Source organism: Microcaecilia unicolor, chromosome 12 (assembly GCF_901765095.1).
Source record: "Microcaecilia unicolor chromosome 12, aMicUni1.1, whole genome shotgun sequence".
NCBI classification, from domain to species: domain Eukaryota; kingdom Metazoa; phylum Chordata; class Amphibia; order Gymnophiona; family Siphonopidae; genus Microcaecilia; species Microcaecilia unicolor.
The window spans coordinates 62686734-62703439 of NC_044042.1; the positions used below are offsets into that span (position 1 = coordinate 62686734).

At 47.0% G+C, this 16706-nt stretch overlaps 1 protein-coding gene across 1 annotated transcript in view; it reads left to right on the forward strand.

The window, feature by feature from the left end:
* The first annotated feature begins 1519 nt into the window (after positions 1-1519).
* VSIG10L2 (V-set and immunoglobulin domain containing 10 like 2) overlaps positions 1520-16706 on the forward strand; it is a 66388-nt gene continuing 51201 nt past the window's right edge. The window contains exons 1-2 of the mRNA XM_030220463.1: positions 1520-1535; positions 14104-14451. Of these exons, the coding sequence (XP_030076323.1) occupies positions 1520-1535; positions 14104-14451 (364 nt within the window). The remainder of the gene's footprint in view (positions 1536-14103; positions 14452-16706) is intronic.

Consider the following 16706-nt stretch of genomic DNA (forward strand, 5'->3'; position numbering starts at 1 on the left):
AGCACAGCTAGAAAGTTTCAGCTAGCATGAAGTAAAAAAAACTAGCTACAGAGAGGGGTTCTGTAGCTCAAAATATATTCAAAGACAAACTCAAACCAGATCTGAATCACCAAATTGCAAATAGGTATAACCTGAAAGGAATTGGTGAACCGAAAAAAAACTCAAAAGAATCAAAAAATCAGTAAATAAACAGAACCTATGCTCAGTTTCTGAAAACATGGCATAAGAGTGGCATATGAGCTGCTCTTAATGTTTGCTTCATTGAGTTAGTTGCACCAGCTGAATAAGGTTTTTCCTCCCTTTTTTTCAGAAACTTAGAATTGGTTCTGTTTATGTATTGATTTTCTTTTTCTTTCAGTTCACCAATTTCTTCCAGGCTCAAAATATATTGACAGATGGGTGGACAGGTAAATACACTGTATACAGCAATAGACCCGTGAAAATTGATCAGTGAAAATATGCGTCACTTTGTTATGCAATATCGTCATTCAACTGTGATGGCATGTTTTCCCTTCTATTGACTTTCTTATATTTTCATCCTCCATGACCTCCCGCCATCCAAACAAACCCCACCCTCTTCTGTACAGTTTTCTAAGAAGACATGGCTGATTGAAAGACTAATTTTTGCATATCCTCAAATTCAGAAGAGAATAGAAATGAGATGATAGCCAGCTTTAGCCATAGAAATGAGCTGAGACCTGACAGGACCATCTCACAGGCTCCTGCATTATAGATAGAGGATGCCTGTAACAGGAAACATGATTGAAAAAGAGGAATCAATAATTTAGGATCAGAAGGATGGATTCCTGGTGATGAGATCTCATGGGATGAAAGACTTAAGTCACCCCACAACTCTCAGTTTAAACAGAGCTTAGCAAAGCACTGTGAAGAGCACAGGTATTGGGTACAGAGAGATCCTGAAGCAAAGTGCCACGCAGCACCACGGAGCAGGTGGCTAAAACAGACAACTCTTTTCAGCGTCATGGAGAAATGGATAATGGGTTGATAAGGACCTTACACCTCAAATGTCTTTTAAGAATTCCCTGCCTCCTTCTAGTGCTGGTGTATGGTGAGTGATATGCACAGAGCAAATTGTTTTAAAAGAAGGGAAAGAGTTAACATGTGATGTAAGTCCAGACACCCCCTCCCCAAACATGACCCTGCTACTTCACCTAGGGGCCCTATTACTAAAGAGTGTTAAGCCCTAACGCGTATTTGTGTGGGAAAAACAGGCTACTGCAAAACGTAGTACAGTGTTTTGTGGCATTTTGCATGCTTACACGCGCTAAGCATGCATTAACTATTTTTGAAAAAATATATTTTGAGGGGATGTACCATGGGTGATGAGTGGGCATGGAAATGTTATCCAGCTAGTGCATTAGGATTAATGCACACTAATTGGTTAACACAGGGTTAATGTGGGAGCTCTCGTATTATGTTTTTGCAGGTGCTGCATGCTAATGTGAGCATTAGTGCATAATCTGCAAAAAGAAATGCTCGACTTGTATGCTGCAGTAAGATGCCCTTTTACAAAGGTGAGTAAGGGCCAATGCATGTCAAGTGTGTGCCAAATTGGTATTACTGCCCAGCTACCGAATGCCCCGGGTGGTACTTCTGAATTTGGCATGTGCCAAAAACAAGCAGTAGAAAATAATTTCTATTTTCTACCGTGGGGTGCCTACCCATCAGTAAACGGCAGTTGGCGTACGCTGCATGCTTACTGCCCAGGTTAGTGCATGAGACCTTACTTCTAAGTCAATGGGTGGCAGTGAGGTCTCAGGCCGAAAATGGATGCATGCTGGTTTTCATTTTATTTTCCGACCCATTAAAATAATCTCTTTTTTTTTTCCCAGACACAGTACAATAATGGTCCGGTGTGGGCTGTAGGCCAGTTTTTGGCAGGCCTTTGTAAAAGGGCCCCTAAATTTGGGCTTAGTGCATGGGAATGTTCCATGTTAGAAAGTGCTATGCCCAGATTTCACTGCTCTTTAGTAAAAGGGTCCCTTACTCTTGAAATGGATCTAAACAAAGTGAAATAAAAAGTGTTGTTTTGATTATGAAACATGATGAAAATACAAATCAGGGCCTTGGTCTACATGACACTATACTGAGATTTCCAAGTCTGATCTGCTCAATTTTATTAACTACCAGTTCTTTGTTAATCCCTCCATTTACTCCAGAGAAAATGCATTCTGATGCTCTGCATATATATATATTTTTCTACCAGGCAACAGGCAGTGGACTACTTGACTTAAGATGTTATCGCACAGTGGAGTCTATTTACTAGAGTGAGGGGTTGAGGTTTGTTTTCTATGGTGAAGTTACATGATGATGGGTCATATGGGAGAGGTAATAAGATGCTCTAGGATTACTTTGGGACAGGTTGAGCCCTTTAAGGACTATGGTGTTGCAAAGGATTTAGATTTAGCTCATGCCTTTCTCAGTAGGTCAAAGCAAGTTTAATTTGGGTATAATAGGCATTTTCATAATCCTGGATGACTTATAATTTAATTTTGTTTCTAAGGCAATATAGGATTAAGGGGTAATTCTAAAACTAGGCATCAGTAATTAGACACCTAGATGCAGTGCACTGAGTGCTAATTCTATAACAGTATCCAGGTGCCAAGAATCTGTTAAAGAATACTAGTGTAAATTGGCATCTATGTGCTTATATATAGGTTAGCCCACTTATGGTACGTTGATAGCAGGTGAAAATGTGCACACCTAAATGCAGCACTTTAGCACGTAAGTTATAGTATTCCCTGAGTGCTAGGAGCTCTTTGCACCGAGTACACACATATGACGTCTCACCAACTGTGACAGTGCAAAAGACTGGATAACCCCTTTCTCCCTGCTGGACTGCTGCATGCATCTTATTATTGATGATTTTTTAATTAATTTGCTAATGGAGTGGGAATATGTAAACTACAGTCTCCATAAGATTGCTAGTTATATGCTTGGCTATGCTAATATTTAGTTTTTATTATTATTTTTTAATGTTATTAGTAGATACTCTTTTATGGATCTAAGTAGACTGTATTTCTAAGAGCTAATTTCTGGCTGATAGAGAGGCCCTAATTAAATTTGTAGCCTCCTAATTGGTTCAAGAACCTATAAATCAGAGATCAGGCCAGGTTGGTGGGAGTTGGGGTGGTAGGGAGGGAATTAAAGTCTAAACTGAGGTTTCCTTTGACTACTAGCTGTTCTTTATACTGATACTATGGTAACTTTAAAATAGTTCCTTTAAATGCTAGCCTATGGACCCTTCACAGAGACTTTATATGCTTAACAAAAAACCTATTCCTTAAACTCCTTTGCTAAGGGGCTTTTTTACCAAGCTGTGGGAAAAGGGCCCTGCAATGGCAGTGGGGGCCGTTTTTCCCGCACGCTAGGGCCCTTTTTACCACAGTGGTAAAAAAAAGTCCCCAGCACACATGGCCGTGCTGTAAAAGAACTCTTACCGCATGGCCATGCGACAAGGCGCCCTTACCATTGAGGTGGCGATAAGGACTCTTGTGCTAACCCAGCAGTAACTGTGTAACGTGCAGCGATGCCTGATTACCACCAGGTTACTGCCGTGCAAGCCATTTCCATGGTTTTCTCCCTCCCCCCCCCCCCCCAAAATGGCACACGCTCAGCGTGGAACTACCTTCGGCAGCCACATTGGGCTGGCGGCAATCCCGAAAGAGTGAGCGGTAAGCCCTCATTGGGCTTACCACTACTCTGTAAAAGGGTCCCTAAGTGAGCAGAGTAACTTAAAATAAAGCCCCTGAAATTACCTATTTAACTCTGTTTACCTTTCCTCAAGTTTAAAAGCAATGTCCCAGCAAATTCTTACCAATGAAGTTCCCTCCCTCTCTGGAAGTCCTTTAACAGCACCTCTAATGAAGGACATTTTTAAATCCCAGAGATGGTATAAGTTAGGGGTTCTTAACCTGGGCTCCATGAACCTCTAGATTTCAGGGGTCTGTGAGCATGGATGGGAAAAACATTACGGGGGCCAATATTCAGCCATCGGGAGTGAGTGTTTTGCTCACTGTCGATGGCGTTATTCCCAGATAGTTAAAGCCAGAACTGTGCCACTTAAGTGGCCAAGGGTTACTGGATAAAAATGCGGTCCCATTTATGCGGTCCCATTTATGCACTAAGGGCCCCTTTTACTAACTGGCAGTAAGCCCAACGCGGGCTTACCGCTTCTAAACAGGAAGTACCACCGGGCTACCGCAGTAGCCCGGCGGTACTTCCCACCCCTAGCGCGACATCACGTCCGGTGCTACAACATTTATTTATAACATTTTTAGCCCACACAATCACAAAGTTCTAGGCGGCTTACAAAATAGCATCCACTATTAAAATTACAAAATAAAAACATAAAATGTAAAACAGTTGTCAGTTGCTCTGATAAAAATTCTAAACCAACTGTTTAAATTCTTCAATAGTAGGCTTATAATCTACTAACTTGCTCCAAAATGTTTGAGGTGCTCTTTTGCTAAGCGGCGGTAAGCCCACCGCGGGCTTACCATGCGCCAATCTGGAGCTACCGCCGGCCCAATGTGGGCACCGGTGGCAGCAGAAATATTAAAACAATATTTCCACAGGGGGTTACCCGGAGGTAATCGGGCCTAACTGCAAGCTACCTGGTTACGACCGGGTTAGCGTGGGACCTCTTATCGCCACCTTAATGGGTGGCACTAAGTGCTCCCCCTGCATGGCGATATGGTAAGAGCAATCTTACCATGTGGCTATGTCTTTTTTTGGCCTTTTTACCTGCTGTGGTAAAAAGTGCCTCAGCTTGTGGTAAAAACGGCCCTCGCCGCTAGCACAGGCCCTTTATACCATAGCTTAGTAAAAGGGCCCCTGAGAGCCTTAAATAATATTATAAGCTTGTCTGAATAACTCAGTTTTAAGTTCTCTCTTGAATCAATCTTTCTCCAAGGACAAGCAGGCTGCTTGTTCTCACTGATGGGTGACGTCCACGGCAGCCCCTCCAATCGGAAACTTCACTAGCAAAGGCCTTTGCTAGTCCTCGCGCGCCCATGCGCACCGCGCATGCGCGGCCGTCTTCCCGCCCGAACCGGCTTGTGTTTGTCAGTCTTCTTTTGTCCATGCTCGGTACGGTCGTGTGTGCGCCGTTCGCGCCCCTTAAGTTGACCCTCGCGTGTCTTTTGACTTTTCGCTTTAAAAAAAAAAAAAAAAAAAGGATTTCGGAGAAGGGCCTTTCGGTCTTTTTCCCCTTCCCGTATTTCCAGTTTTTGGCCCCGTTAAGTTTTCTTTCTTTTTCGGGGTAGGCCCTTTTGAGGCCTCGGATCGAGTTTTTTCTCCCCCTCTTTTTGGTGCCTTACCGCAATTACGAGTTTTGATTTCGCCGGCGTGATTTTTCCGCCCATGTCATCGAAGTCTCCCAGCGGCTTCAAGAAGTGCACCCAGTGCGCCCGGGTAATCTCGCTCACTGATAGGCACGTGTCGTGTCTTCAGTGTCTGGGAGCTGGGCACCGCCCGCAGGCCTGTAGTCTTTGCGCCCTTTTACAGAAAAGGACTTAGGTAGCGAGATTGGCCCAGTGGAACGTGTTGTTCTCGGGCTCTTCGTCGGCATCGGCACCGGGAGTATCGAGTGCGTTGATGTTGACAGCGTCAAGACCTCCGCCCTCGTCCGCGACTGTATCGATTGCATCGAGGCATCATCCCTCTGCATCGTCGGGGCCGAGACATCGGAAGGCTGCGTCGGCGTCGGTGGTACCGGGACCTCCACTAGTGCTGATGTCATCGGACGGTGGTGCTTCGACTGGAGTGCAGGTGAGGGCTGTCCATTCTCCTGCTGGTGGCGGTGAGCCTTCGGGTGGGTCTCCCCCTACCCTGAGGGCTCCTGCGGTACAGCCCCCCCGAGACCGACCTTCTTCGGCCTCGGCCCCGAGGAAGCGACGGCTGGATTCTACGTCCTCCTCGTCGGTACTGGGAAGCTCCGGTGACATGCTTCGCTTGAAAAAGTCAAAGAAGCATCGACACTGGTCTCCTTCCCGAGTCGGTACCGAGAGCTCCGGGTCGCCGAGGGAGTCGGTACCCAGTAGGCATCGGCACCGGCAGGACCGCTCACCCTCTGTTCAGGAGGTGACGATGCGCTCCACCTTGGACAGCCCGGAACAGCCTCCACGCCCGGAACAGACTCTGACTTCGACACCTGCATCGGCTTCCATGTCTTTTTCCACAGCCGCCCTGCACGAGAGTCTCCGGGCCGTTCTTCCAGAGATCATGGGAGAGCTGTTGCGCCCTTCCCCTCCGGTACCGGGGGTGCTTGCGCCTCCGGTACCATCGAGTGAGGCACCGGCTGGCCCCTTGCCCGGGGTGAGGTCTCCGACATCGGTGCCGCTTGCGGTGCCGACTGCGGTCGCCTCCCAGGAAGGCTCCCCGACGACGTCGGTGGAGGGAGCTTCGCCGGTGCGGGCGAGGGAGTCTACCTCTCGACGCTCACACCGTGGCCGTGTTTCCACGGAGTCGAGCCGGGCACGGCTACAGACACAGGTTCATGAACTTGTGTCTGATACCGATGGTGAGGCCTCGTGGGAGGAGGAGGAGGAGGACATCAGATATTTCTCTGTCGAGGAATCTGATGGCCTGCCTTCTGATCCCACTCCCTCCCCTGAAAGGCAGCTTTCTCCTCCCGAGGGTCTGTCTTTTGCGGCCTTTGTCCAGGAGATGTCTACGGCCATCCCCTTCCCGGTGGTTGTGGAGGACGAGCCCAGGGCTGAAATGTTTGAGCTCCTGGACTATCCTTCTCCACCTAAGGAAGCGTCCACAGTACCCATGCATCATGTCCTCAAAAAGACACTGCTGGCGAACTGGACCAAGCCTTTAAGTAATCCCCACATTCCCAAGAAGATCGAGTCCCAGTACCGGATCCATGGGGACCCAGAGCTGATGCGCACTCAGTTGCCTCACGACTCTGGAGTTGTGGATTTGGCCCTAAAGAAGGCTAAGAGTTCTAGGGAGCATGCTTCGGCGCCCCCGGGCAAGGACTCTAGAACCTTGGACTCCTTTGGGAGGAAGGCCTACCATTCTTCTATGCTCGTGGCCAAAATCCAGTCTTACCAGCTCTACACGAGCATACACATGCGGAATAATGTGCGGCAGTTGGCGGGCTTGGTGGACAAGCTCCCTCCTGAGCAAGCCAAGCCATTTCAGGAGGTGGTCAGGCAGCTGAAGGCGTGCAGAAAATTCCTGGCCAGAGGGGTGTATGACACCTTTGATGCGTCCAGGGCCGCTGCTCAAGGTGTGGTGATGCGCAGACTCTCATGGCTGCGTGCCTCCGACCTGGAGAATAGGATCCAGCAGCGGATTGCGGACTCGCCTTGCTGTGCGGAGAACATTTTTGGAGAAAAAGTCGAGCAGGTGGTAGAGCAGCTCCACCAGCGGGATACCGCTTTCGACAAGTTCTCCCGCCGGCAGCCTTCAGCTTCTACCTCCACAGGTAGACGTTTTTATGGGGGAAGGAAGACTGTTCCCTACTCTTCTGGTAAGCGTAGGTACAATCCTCCTTCCCGACAGCCTGCGGCCCAGGCTAAGCCCCAGCGCGCTCGCTCTCGTCAGCAGCGTGCGCCTCAGCAAGGCCCCTCGGCTCCCCAGCAAAAGCAAGGGACGAGCTTTTGACTGGCTCCAGCAGAGCATAGCTGACATCCATGTGTCAGTGCCGGGCGACCTGCCGGTCGGGGGGAGGTTGAAAGGTGGCCTCTCATAACCTCCGACCAGTGGGTTCTCCAAATAGTCCAGCAAGGATACACCCTCAATTTGGTTTCCAAACCTCCAAATTGCCCACCGGGAGCTCAATCCTACAGCTTCCAGCACAAGCAGGTACTTGCAGAGGAACTCTCCGCCCTTCTCAGTGCCAATGCGGTCGAGCCCGTGCCATCCGGGCAAGAGGGGCTGGGATTCTATTCCAGGTACTTCCTTGTGGAAAAGAAAACAGGGGGGATGCGTCCCATCCTAGACCTAAGGGCCCTGAACAAATATCTGGTCAAAGAAAAGTTCAGGATGCTTTCCCTGGGCACCCTTCTTCCCATGATTCAGGAAAATGACTGGCTATGCTCTCTGGACTTGAAGGACGCCTACACGCACATCCCGATACTGCCAGCTCACAGACAGTATCTGCGATTTCAGCTGGGCACACGTCACTTCCAGTACTGTGTGCTACCCTTTGGGCTCGCCTCTGCGCCCAGAGTGTTCATGAAGTGCTTGGCTGTAGTAGCAGCGGCGCTTCACAGGCTGGGAGTGCACTTGTTCCCCTATCTCGACGATTGGCTGGCAAAGAACACATCCGAGGCAGGAGCTCTACAGTCCATGCAGATGACTATTCGACTCCTGGAGCTACTGGGGTTTGTGATAAATTATCCAAAGTCCCATCTTCTCCCAGTACAGAGACTAGAATTCATAGGAGCTCTGCTGGATTCTCGGACGGCTCGTGCCTATCTCCCAGAGGCGAGAGCCAACAACTTGTTGTCCCTCGTCTCGCGGGTACGAGCGTCCCAGCAGATCACAGCTCGGCAGATGCTGAGATTGTTGGGCCACATGGCCTCCACAGTTCATGTGACTCCCATGGCCCGCCTTCACATGCGATCTGCTCAATGGACCCTAGCTTCCCAGTGGTTTCAGGCTGCTGGGGATCTAGAAGACGTGATCCACCTGTCCACGAGTTTTCTCAAATCCCTGTATTGGTGGACGATTTGGTCCAATTTGACTCTGGGACGTCCTTTCCAAATTCCTTAGCCACAAAAAGTGCTGATTACGGATGCGTCTCTCCTGGGGTGGGGAGCTCATGTCGATGGGCTTCACACCCAGGGAAGCTGGTCCCTCCAGGAACGTGATCTGCAGATCAATCTCCTGGAGTTACGAGCGGTCTGGAACGCTCTGAAGGCTTTCAGAGATTGGCTGTCCCACCAAATTATCCAAATTCAGACAGACAACCAGGTTGCCATGTATTACATCAACAAGCAGGGGGGCACCAGATCTCACCCCCTGTGTCAGGAAGCCATCAGCATGTGGCTCTGGGCTCGCCGTCACGGCATGGTGCTCCAAGCCACTTATCTGGCAGGCGTAAACAACAGTCTGGCCGACAGGTTGAGCAGGATTATGCAACCTCACGAGTGGTCGCTCAACTCCCGAGTAGTGCGACAGATCTTCCAGGTGTGGGGCACCCCCTTGGTAGATCTCTTTGCATCTCGAGCCAACCACAAGGTCCCTCAGTTCTGTTCCAGGCTTCAGGCCAACGGCAGACTGGCACCGGATGCCTTCCTCGTGGACTGGGGGGAGGGTCTCCTGTATGCTTATCCTCCCATACCTCTGGTCGGGAAGACTTTGTTGAAACTCAAGCAAGACCGAGGCACCATGATTCTGATTGCTCCCTGTTGGCCGCGTCAGATCTGGTTCCCTCTTCTTCTGGAGTTATCCTCCAAAGAACCGTGGAGATTGGAGTGTTTTCCGACCCTCATCACACAGGACGAAAGGGCGCTTCTGCATCCCAACCTCCAGTCTCTGGCTCTCACGGCCTGGATGTTGAGAGCATAGACTTTGCCTCTTTGGATCTGTCAGAGGGAATCTCCCGCATCTTGCTTGCTTCCAGGAAAGATTCCACTAAGAGGAGTTACTTCTTTCTATGGAGGAGGTTTGCCGTCTGGTGTGACAGCAAGGCCCTAGATCCTCGCTCTTGTCCTACACAGACCCTGCTTGAATACCTTCTGCACTTGTCTGAGTCTGGTCTCAAGACCAACTCTGTAAGGGTTCACCTTAGCGCAATCAGTGCATACCATTACCGTGTGGAAGGTAAGCCGATCTCAGGACAGCCTTTAGTTGTTCGCTTCATGAGAGGTTTGCTTTTGTCAAAGCCCCCCGTCAAACCTCCTACAGTGTCATGGGATCTCAATGTCGTTCTCACCCAGCTGATGAAACCTCCTTTTGAGCCACTGAACTCCTGCCATCTGAAGTACTTGACCTGGAAGGTCATTTTCTTGGTGGCAGTTACTTCAGCTCGTAGAGTCAGTGAGCTTCAGGCCCTGGTAGCCCAGGCCCCTTACACCAAATTTCATCATAACAGAGTAGTCCTCCGCACTCACCCTAAGTTCTTGCCAAAGGTTGTGTCGGAGTTCCATCTGAACCGGTCAATTGTCTTGCCAACATTTTTTCCCCGTCCTCATTCCTGCCCTGCTGAACGTCAGCTGCACACATTGGACTGCAAAAGAGCATTGGCCTTCTATCTGGAGCGGACACAGCCCAACAGACAGTCCACCCAATTGTTTGTTTCTTTTGATCCCAACAGGAGGGGAGTGGCTGTGGGAAAACGCACCATATCCAATTGGTTAGCAGATTGCATTTCCTTCACTTACGCCCAGGCTGGGTTGGCTCTTGAGGGTCATGTCATGGTTCATAATGTTAGAGCCATGGCAGCGTCGGTAGCCCACTTGAAGTCAGCCACTATTGAAGAGATTTGCAAAGCTGCGTCCTGGTCATCTGTCCACACATTCACATCTCATTACTGCCTGCAGCAGGATACCCGACGCGACAGTCGGTTTGGGCAGTCAGTGCTTCAGAATCTGTTCGGGGTTTAGAATCCAACTCCACCCCCCTAGGCCCATGTTTTTTCTGTTCCAGGCTACACTCTCAGTTAGTTGGATAAATTGTGAGGTCAATCTCAGTTATGTCCTCGCCGTTGCGAGGCCCAATTGACCATGTTGTTTTGAGTGAGCCTGGGGGCTAGGGATACCCCATCAGTGAGAACAAGCAGCCTGCTTGTCCTCGGAGAAAGCGAATGCTACATACCTGTAGAAGGTATTCTCCGAGGACAGCAGGCTGATTGCTCTCACAAACCCGCCCGCCTCCCCTTTGGAGTTGTGTCTTCCCTTATTTTTGTCTTGCTACATATGGGACTGACGAACACGAGCCGGTTCGGGCGGGAAGACGTCCGCGCATGCGCGGTGCGCATGGGCGCGCGAGGACTAGCAAAGGCCTTTGCTAGTGAGGTTTCCGATTGGAGGGGCTGCCGTGGACGTCACCCATCAGTGAGAACAATCAGCCTGCTGTCCTCAGAGAATACCTTCTACAGGTATGTAGCATTCGCTAAATTGTTCAATGTTCAGAGGCTGTAATGGTAGACTGTGCCACAATTTAGGACCAAGCACCTTGAAAATCGAAGAGCCATACGCTTCCAATCTAATCACTTTAAAAGATGGCACTGTTACTAATATAGTAAAATGGAAAGGGGGGAGGGGAGGGGGGGGGAAGGTAGGAGGGGGAGGGGGGAAATACGAAGCAAAGTTGATAGCTGTTTAACTGTATTAGTATTGGTTTGAAATGTTTCTTGCCAAAATATACTGATTGACATGGAATTGTTTTATATCTGCATTCATCAATAAAAAATTATTAAACCCTAAAAGATGGCACTTCTAGAACATACATAATAACATAGTAGATGACGGCAGAAAAAGACCTGCAGTCTGCCCAACAAGACAAACTCATATGTGCTACTTTTTGTGTATATCTTACCTTGATTTGTAACTGTCATTTTCAGGGCACAGACCGTACAAGTCTGGCCAGCACTATCCCCGCCTCCCAACCACCAGCCCCGCCTCCCACCACTGGCTCTGGCACAGACTGTATAAGTCTGGCCAGCACTATCCCCACCTCCCACCACCAGCTCTGCCACCCAATCTCGGCTAAGCTCCTGAGGATCCATTTCTTCTGAACAGGATTCCTTTATGTTTATCCCACGCAAGTTTGAATTCCGTTACCGTTTTCCTCTCCACCACCTCCCGCGGGAGGGCATTTCAAGCATCTACCACTCTCTCCGTGAAAAAATATTTCCTGACATTTTTTTTGTCTGCCCCCCCACAGTGGGTAAAAAAGGCCTCGGCACACATGGCCATGCGGTAAGAGAACTCTTACCGCATGACCATGTGACGGGGAGCCCTTACTGCCACCCATTGAGAAGACGATAAGAGCTCCTGCACTAACCCGGCGGTGACCGCCCGATTACCGCCGGGTTACCGCGGTGGAAGCCATTTCCGGGGGTTTTCCTTTTTCCCCTGGAAATGGTGCTCGCTTGGGGCGGGACTATTGCCAGCGGCTGCTTTGGGCCGGCGGCAGACCCGAAGGAGCGAGCGGTAAGCCCGCGTTAGCCTTACCACCGCTCTGTAAAAGGGCCCCTAAGTGACTTGATCAAAATCACAAGGAGCAGCAGAGGGATTTGAACTGAGCATCTCTAGATGGCAAGACTGGTGCTCTAACCACTAGGCCACTCCTCCAATTTCCACTCCACTTATATTTCTTATCGATTATCTCTTCTCTAGCTTCATTTAGAGGACTAGTTTAGTTACCATATATATTTACTTTGTAATCTTAATTTCCTTGTAATGTATGTTGTGGTGGCTGAATTTCTGTACAAGTGTTTTACTTGGATTATTTTCAAAATTTCATAAACAAATTTTAAAAAAAATTCCAAAGCGAACAATATTCCTCTAATTCTATAAATGTCGCTCAAAATCGTACATACAGATTTGGGTGTCTGCTCAATTTGCATATGTAATTTAATTTAATTTATTTTATTTAATTGAACAATGAACTAATTAGCACCAATAATTGGGCGCTGACAATTATCAGTGGTAATTGGCACCAATTTGAATTTACACATGCATCTTTGTAGTCGGTACTCTAAAAAATGTGCCTGTAAATTTTACGCATGGATCCAAAAAGGGGGTATGACCATGAGAGGGGCATGGGCGGGGCAGGGGAGTTCCTAGAATTTGCACGCAGTTTATAGAAGAAGGCAGATCTGTGCCTAATTTAGGCAAGAGGATTTACACCAGTTTTCAGTTGGTATAAATTCTCGTGCCTAAAACTGGCCGTGGATCCTGGCGCTAAACGTTATTCTATAAATGGTGCCCGACTTTGAGCACCATTTATAGAATAATGCTTACAGCTAGATTCTATATATGACACCACAACAATCCAGCATTAAAAAGCACTAATCAGCCGCACTTAAAGTTAGCCATGATGTATAGAATAGCGATTATGCCCTGGAATCATGCTTAACTTTAGGCGCGGTCATTTGCACCAACTGAAATGTGGTGCTAATGTACGTGCCTATATTAGACACATATCTCCGTTATTCTGTAACAACGCATGTTAATTTTAAAAATGCCCCTGTTCCGTCTATGCCGCGCCTATTTCCGAGCTCCCTTTTTCAAATCATGCACAAATTTTGGCATGGATCCTGTGCCTAAATTTACACATATAAGTTCAAGTAACTTTATGTAGTGCCGATAACTGTCTGTTAAAAAGCCAGCTATTAATGCTAATCAGCTTATTATTAAATTGCATGCGCAAATTGAGCGCACACTCAAATTTGCGGGCACAATTTTGGCGACTTTTAAAGAATTAGGGGGATAGCACTCATTATTTTTGATAGAATTTAGTCCTGTGTTCATAGTTTTTGCCAACACATAGTTACAAAATTATCCCCAAATTTGTTGCCAACACTCTACCTTCTTCCCCAGAAATGGCTTGCTGAAATAGCACGTCTTAATGGTAGCCCATATTGATAACTTCCCCCCTTACTGTGCTACCCTCTGATGGTCAGTCAAGACCACCAATATAAATTTGCATAATTCAGATTAATTACCGTCACTCTGCCAGAGAACGCCAGAGAACTCAGCTATGCTCCCAAGCAATAGTTTGGGAACCCCTGATTTAGAGGATAGAGTTGAAACGTATCACTAGGCATCTGCACTTTCAAATAGGAAACTCTGTTGAATTTCAGTTAAAAGAGAAAGAAAACCTCAGTGATGATTCAAGACTCAAAGTCAGTTCTAAACAGTATCTTAATCTTAAATTTTCCAATCCACTATGCAATCAAGCCAAGGAGTTTTAAAAGGAAGCAAATACAATGGGCTTGGGAATTTTAAACCTAAAGTTTCAGTTAAAAATAGTGAAGAGTGGTAACTGAATGTAACTGACCTTGAGCTACTACTGAAAAGATGTGAGCAAAATCTAAATAAATAAACAGTGACCGTGGTAAGACTGGGCAAGTCAGTTTATAAGTGGTGATGTATTTTTCCTCTCTTCTAGGTCAAGTGCTAATTATACATGGAGAGAATTCCAGTGAGCTGACATTGAAAGGCGTCCTTGATCATTCAGTGCAACTCGAATGTGGTCAGATCGCTTCTCCCATTTTTTTCATTTGGAATTTTGTCAAATCAGGTTCTAACAGGACCAAAATCATTGCTTTCAGCAGTGTGGTTGGCTTTGTGCAGAAAGAGGCTGCAGCATTGGTGGGTGATGTCAGCTTAATTAACAGCACCCTGGTGATTGACCACTTACAGACTACGGCTGAAGGAAGCTTCATATGTCAGATTTGCTATGAGCAAGATGGGGAAGCAATAATTAATTCTTTCTACATTAATTTGATTGTCCTAGGTAAGTGAAGTGAAGCACCTGAAATGTATTTGAAACAAATTTGCTCTGGGATTTTTGTCCACCTAATAAATGGCAGGTCAAGAGGGATAATCCCAAAGTAAAAATGATGGGGTTGATATTCAAAACAATTTATCCAGTTAACTTTGGGAGTCAGCCAGATAAATAGTTTGCTTTAAAATTTGGGGCTTCCTGATCTGTTAACCTTTGGCTGGACAGCTGGATGTCCAGTCAAAACTTAATAGAAACATAAAACATGATGGTAGGAAAAAAAAAATACAGCCTATCCAGTCTGCTCATCAACACCAGATGCTTAGCTTAATCATGTCATCTCCCTTGGAGATTCTCTGTGCTTGTCTCATGCTTTTTTGAATTTTGATACTGTCCTAACTACATACGCATTGCTGTACTTGGATAGACTAAAGGTCCATCAACCCAGTATCCTATTTCCAACAGTGGTCAAGCCAGGTCACAAGTACCTGGCAAGATTCCAAACGAGTAAAACAGATCTTATGCTGCTTATCCCAGGAATAAGGAGTGAATTTTCCCAAGTCCATCTTAATAATGGGTTTGTGAACTTTCTTTTAGGAACTTATCCAAACCTTTTTAAAACCCTACTAAGCTAACTGCTTTTACCATATTGTCTGGCATTGAATTCCAGAGTTTAATTGTTGTTATGTTATGTTACACAACTTTTCTATTCTGCAATAACCAGAAATAGTTCTATGTGGATCACAAAATCGAGATAACTGGAAAAATAATCCAGGATTTACAGTACAATTTACCCATAAACCCATAAACTTGAAACATCATTCTGAGAAGTAGAAGACCTACCTTGTTGTATCTTCGGAGGTGGGTGGGAGGGAAGATTGGGCTGGGGGTTGCTTTTCATTATAAGGGGTGGGGGCAGCCAGAGCTGCTACCCAAAAAGTAACCAGGCACCAGCCGATATTCAGACTGTCGAACAGTTACCTTCCCCGCATAAGTTAGGACAACTTTTTTTTCCTGTGCTAACTTTATGCAAGTTGAATATCACCACTAACCGGCTAGATAGCCACTCCGTAAAAACTCACTGGTTAGAGGTTGGTTGTTATAGAGGCAATACTCGGTGGCACTGTCTGTTTAAGTGGCACTAAATATTGCTGCTTAGCCCTGGACAAGTGGTTTAAATGGTTAGGAGCCTCTCCTGGTTGTTTAAATTGCTTTCAATATTTAACTCGTAGGGCGCTTGCTACTAAGCAGTGGTAAAAGTTTGCATTATGCTGCAGCTTAATTTGCAGGAGTCACTAACCTGCCATAACTCCCATGGTAAAACAATAATGCAACTTGAGTTCAGCCTCACAAACTGAGTTATTCTTTTCCCTGGAAGCATTCTTAAAGGGGCCATTGTTTGATAGCTGCCGCATGGACTCCTCTTTCTCCCCCATTCAAGATCCCCCAGACCAATGCTCTCCATAAGGAGTGGCCAGGTGCGTACGTTTTTCGTGTGAGCAACAAGTTTTAAAACCCAACAATTTAGTGTTAGCAACGCATATCGTAGGGTGAGTCATTTTGTGAGCGACCATGTAAAATCTGTGAGCTACGCTCCTACAATGTATGAGCGATTGCTCACGCACTCCGCTTAGAGGGAACATTGCCCCTGATCCCAGTCAAGGGAGACTAGCTGAGCTTTGCAAACTTTCTGTAATTTAAGAAAATATGGGGTCCTTTTACTAAGGTGTGCTGAAAAATGGCTTGCGGTAGTGTAGGTGCTGGTTTTGGGTGTGCGCGCCAATCCATTTTTCAGCACGCCTATAAAAAAGGCCTTTTTAAAAATTTTTGCCAAAAATGGATGTGCAGCGAAATCAAAATTGCCACGCATCCATTTTCAGTCTGCGACCTTATCACCAGCCATTGACCTAGTGGTAAAGTCTCATGAGGTAACTGGGCGGTAATGACCTACGTGCGTCAAATGCTACTTGGTGACTGGCCGATATGTGTGACTGAAAAATTACTTTCGGCCACGCATATCGGCTGCATGCCAAAAATGAAATTATTGCAAAAGACACATGGTAACCGGGCGGTAACTCCATTTTGGCGCACGTTGGGTGCACATAGACGCTTAGGCGGCTTAGTGTCTTCAGAGAAAGGGTGGTGGATGTGTGGAACAGCCTTTCAGTAGAGATGGTTGAGATAAGTAGAGTATCTGAATTCAAGAAAGCATGGGACAAGCAAAGAGGATCCCTGAGAGAGAGGGAAGGATTGCAGAGCTTAGTAGT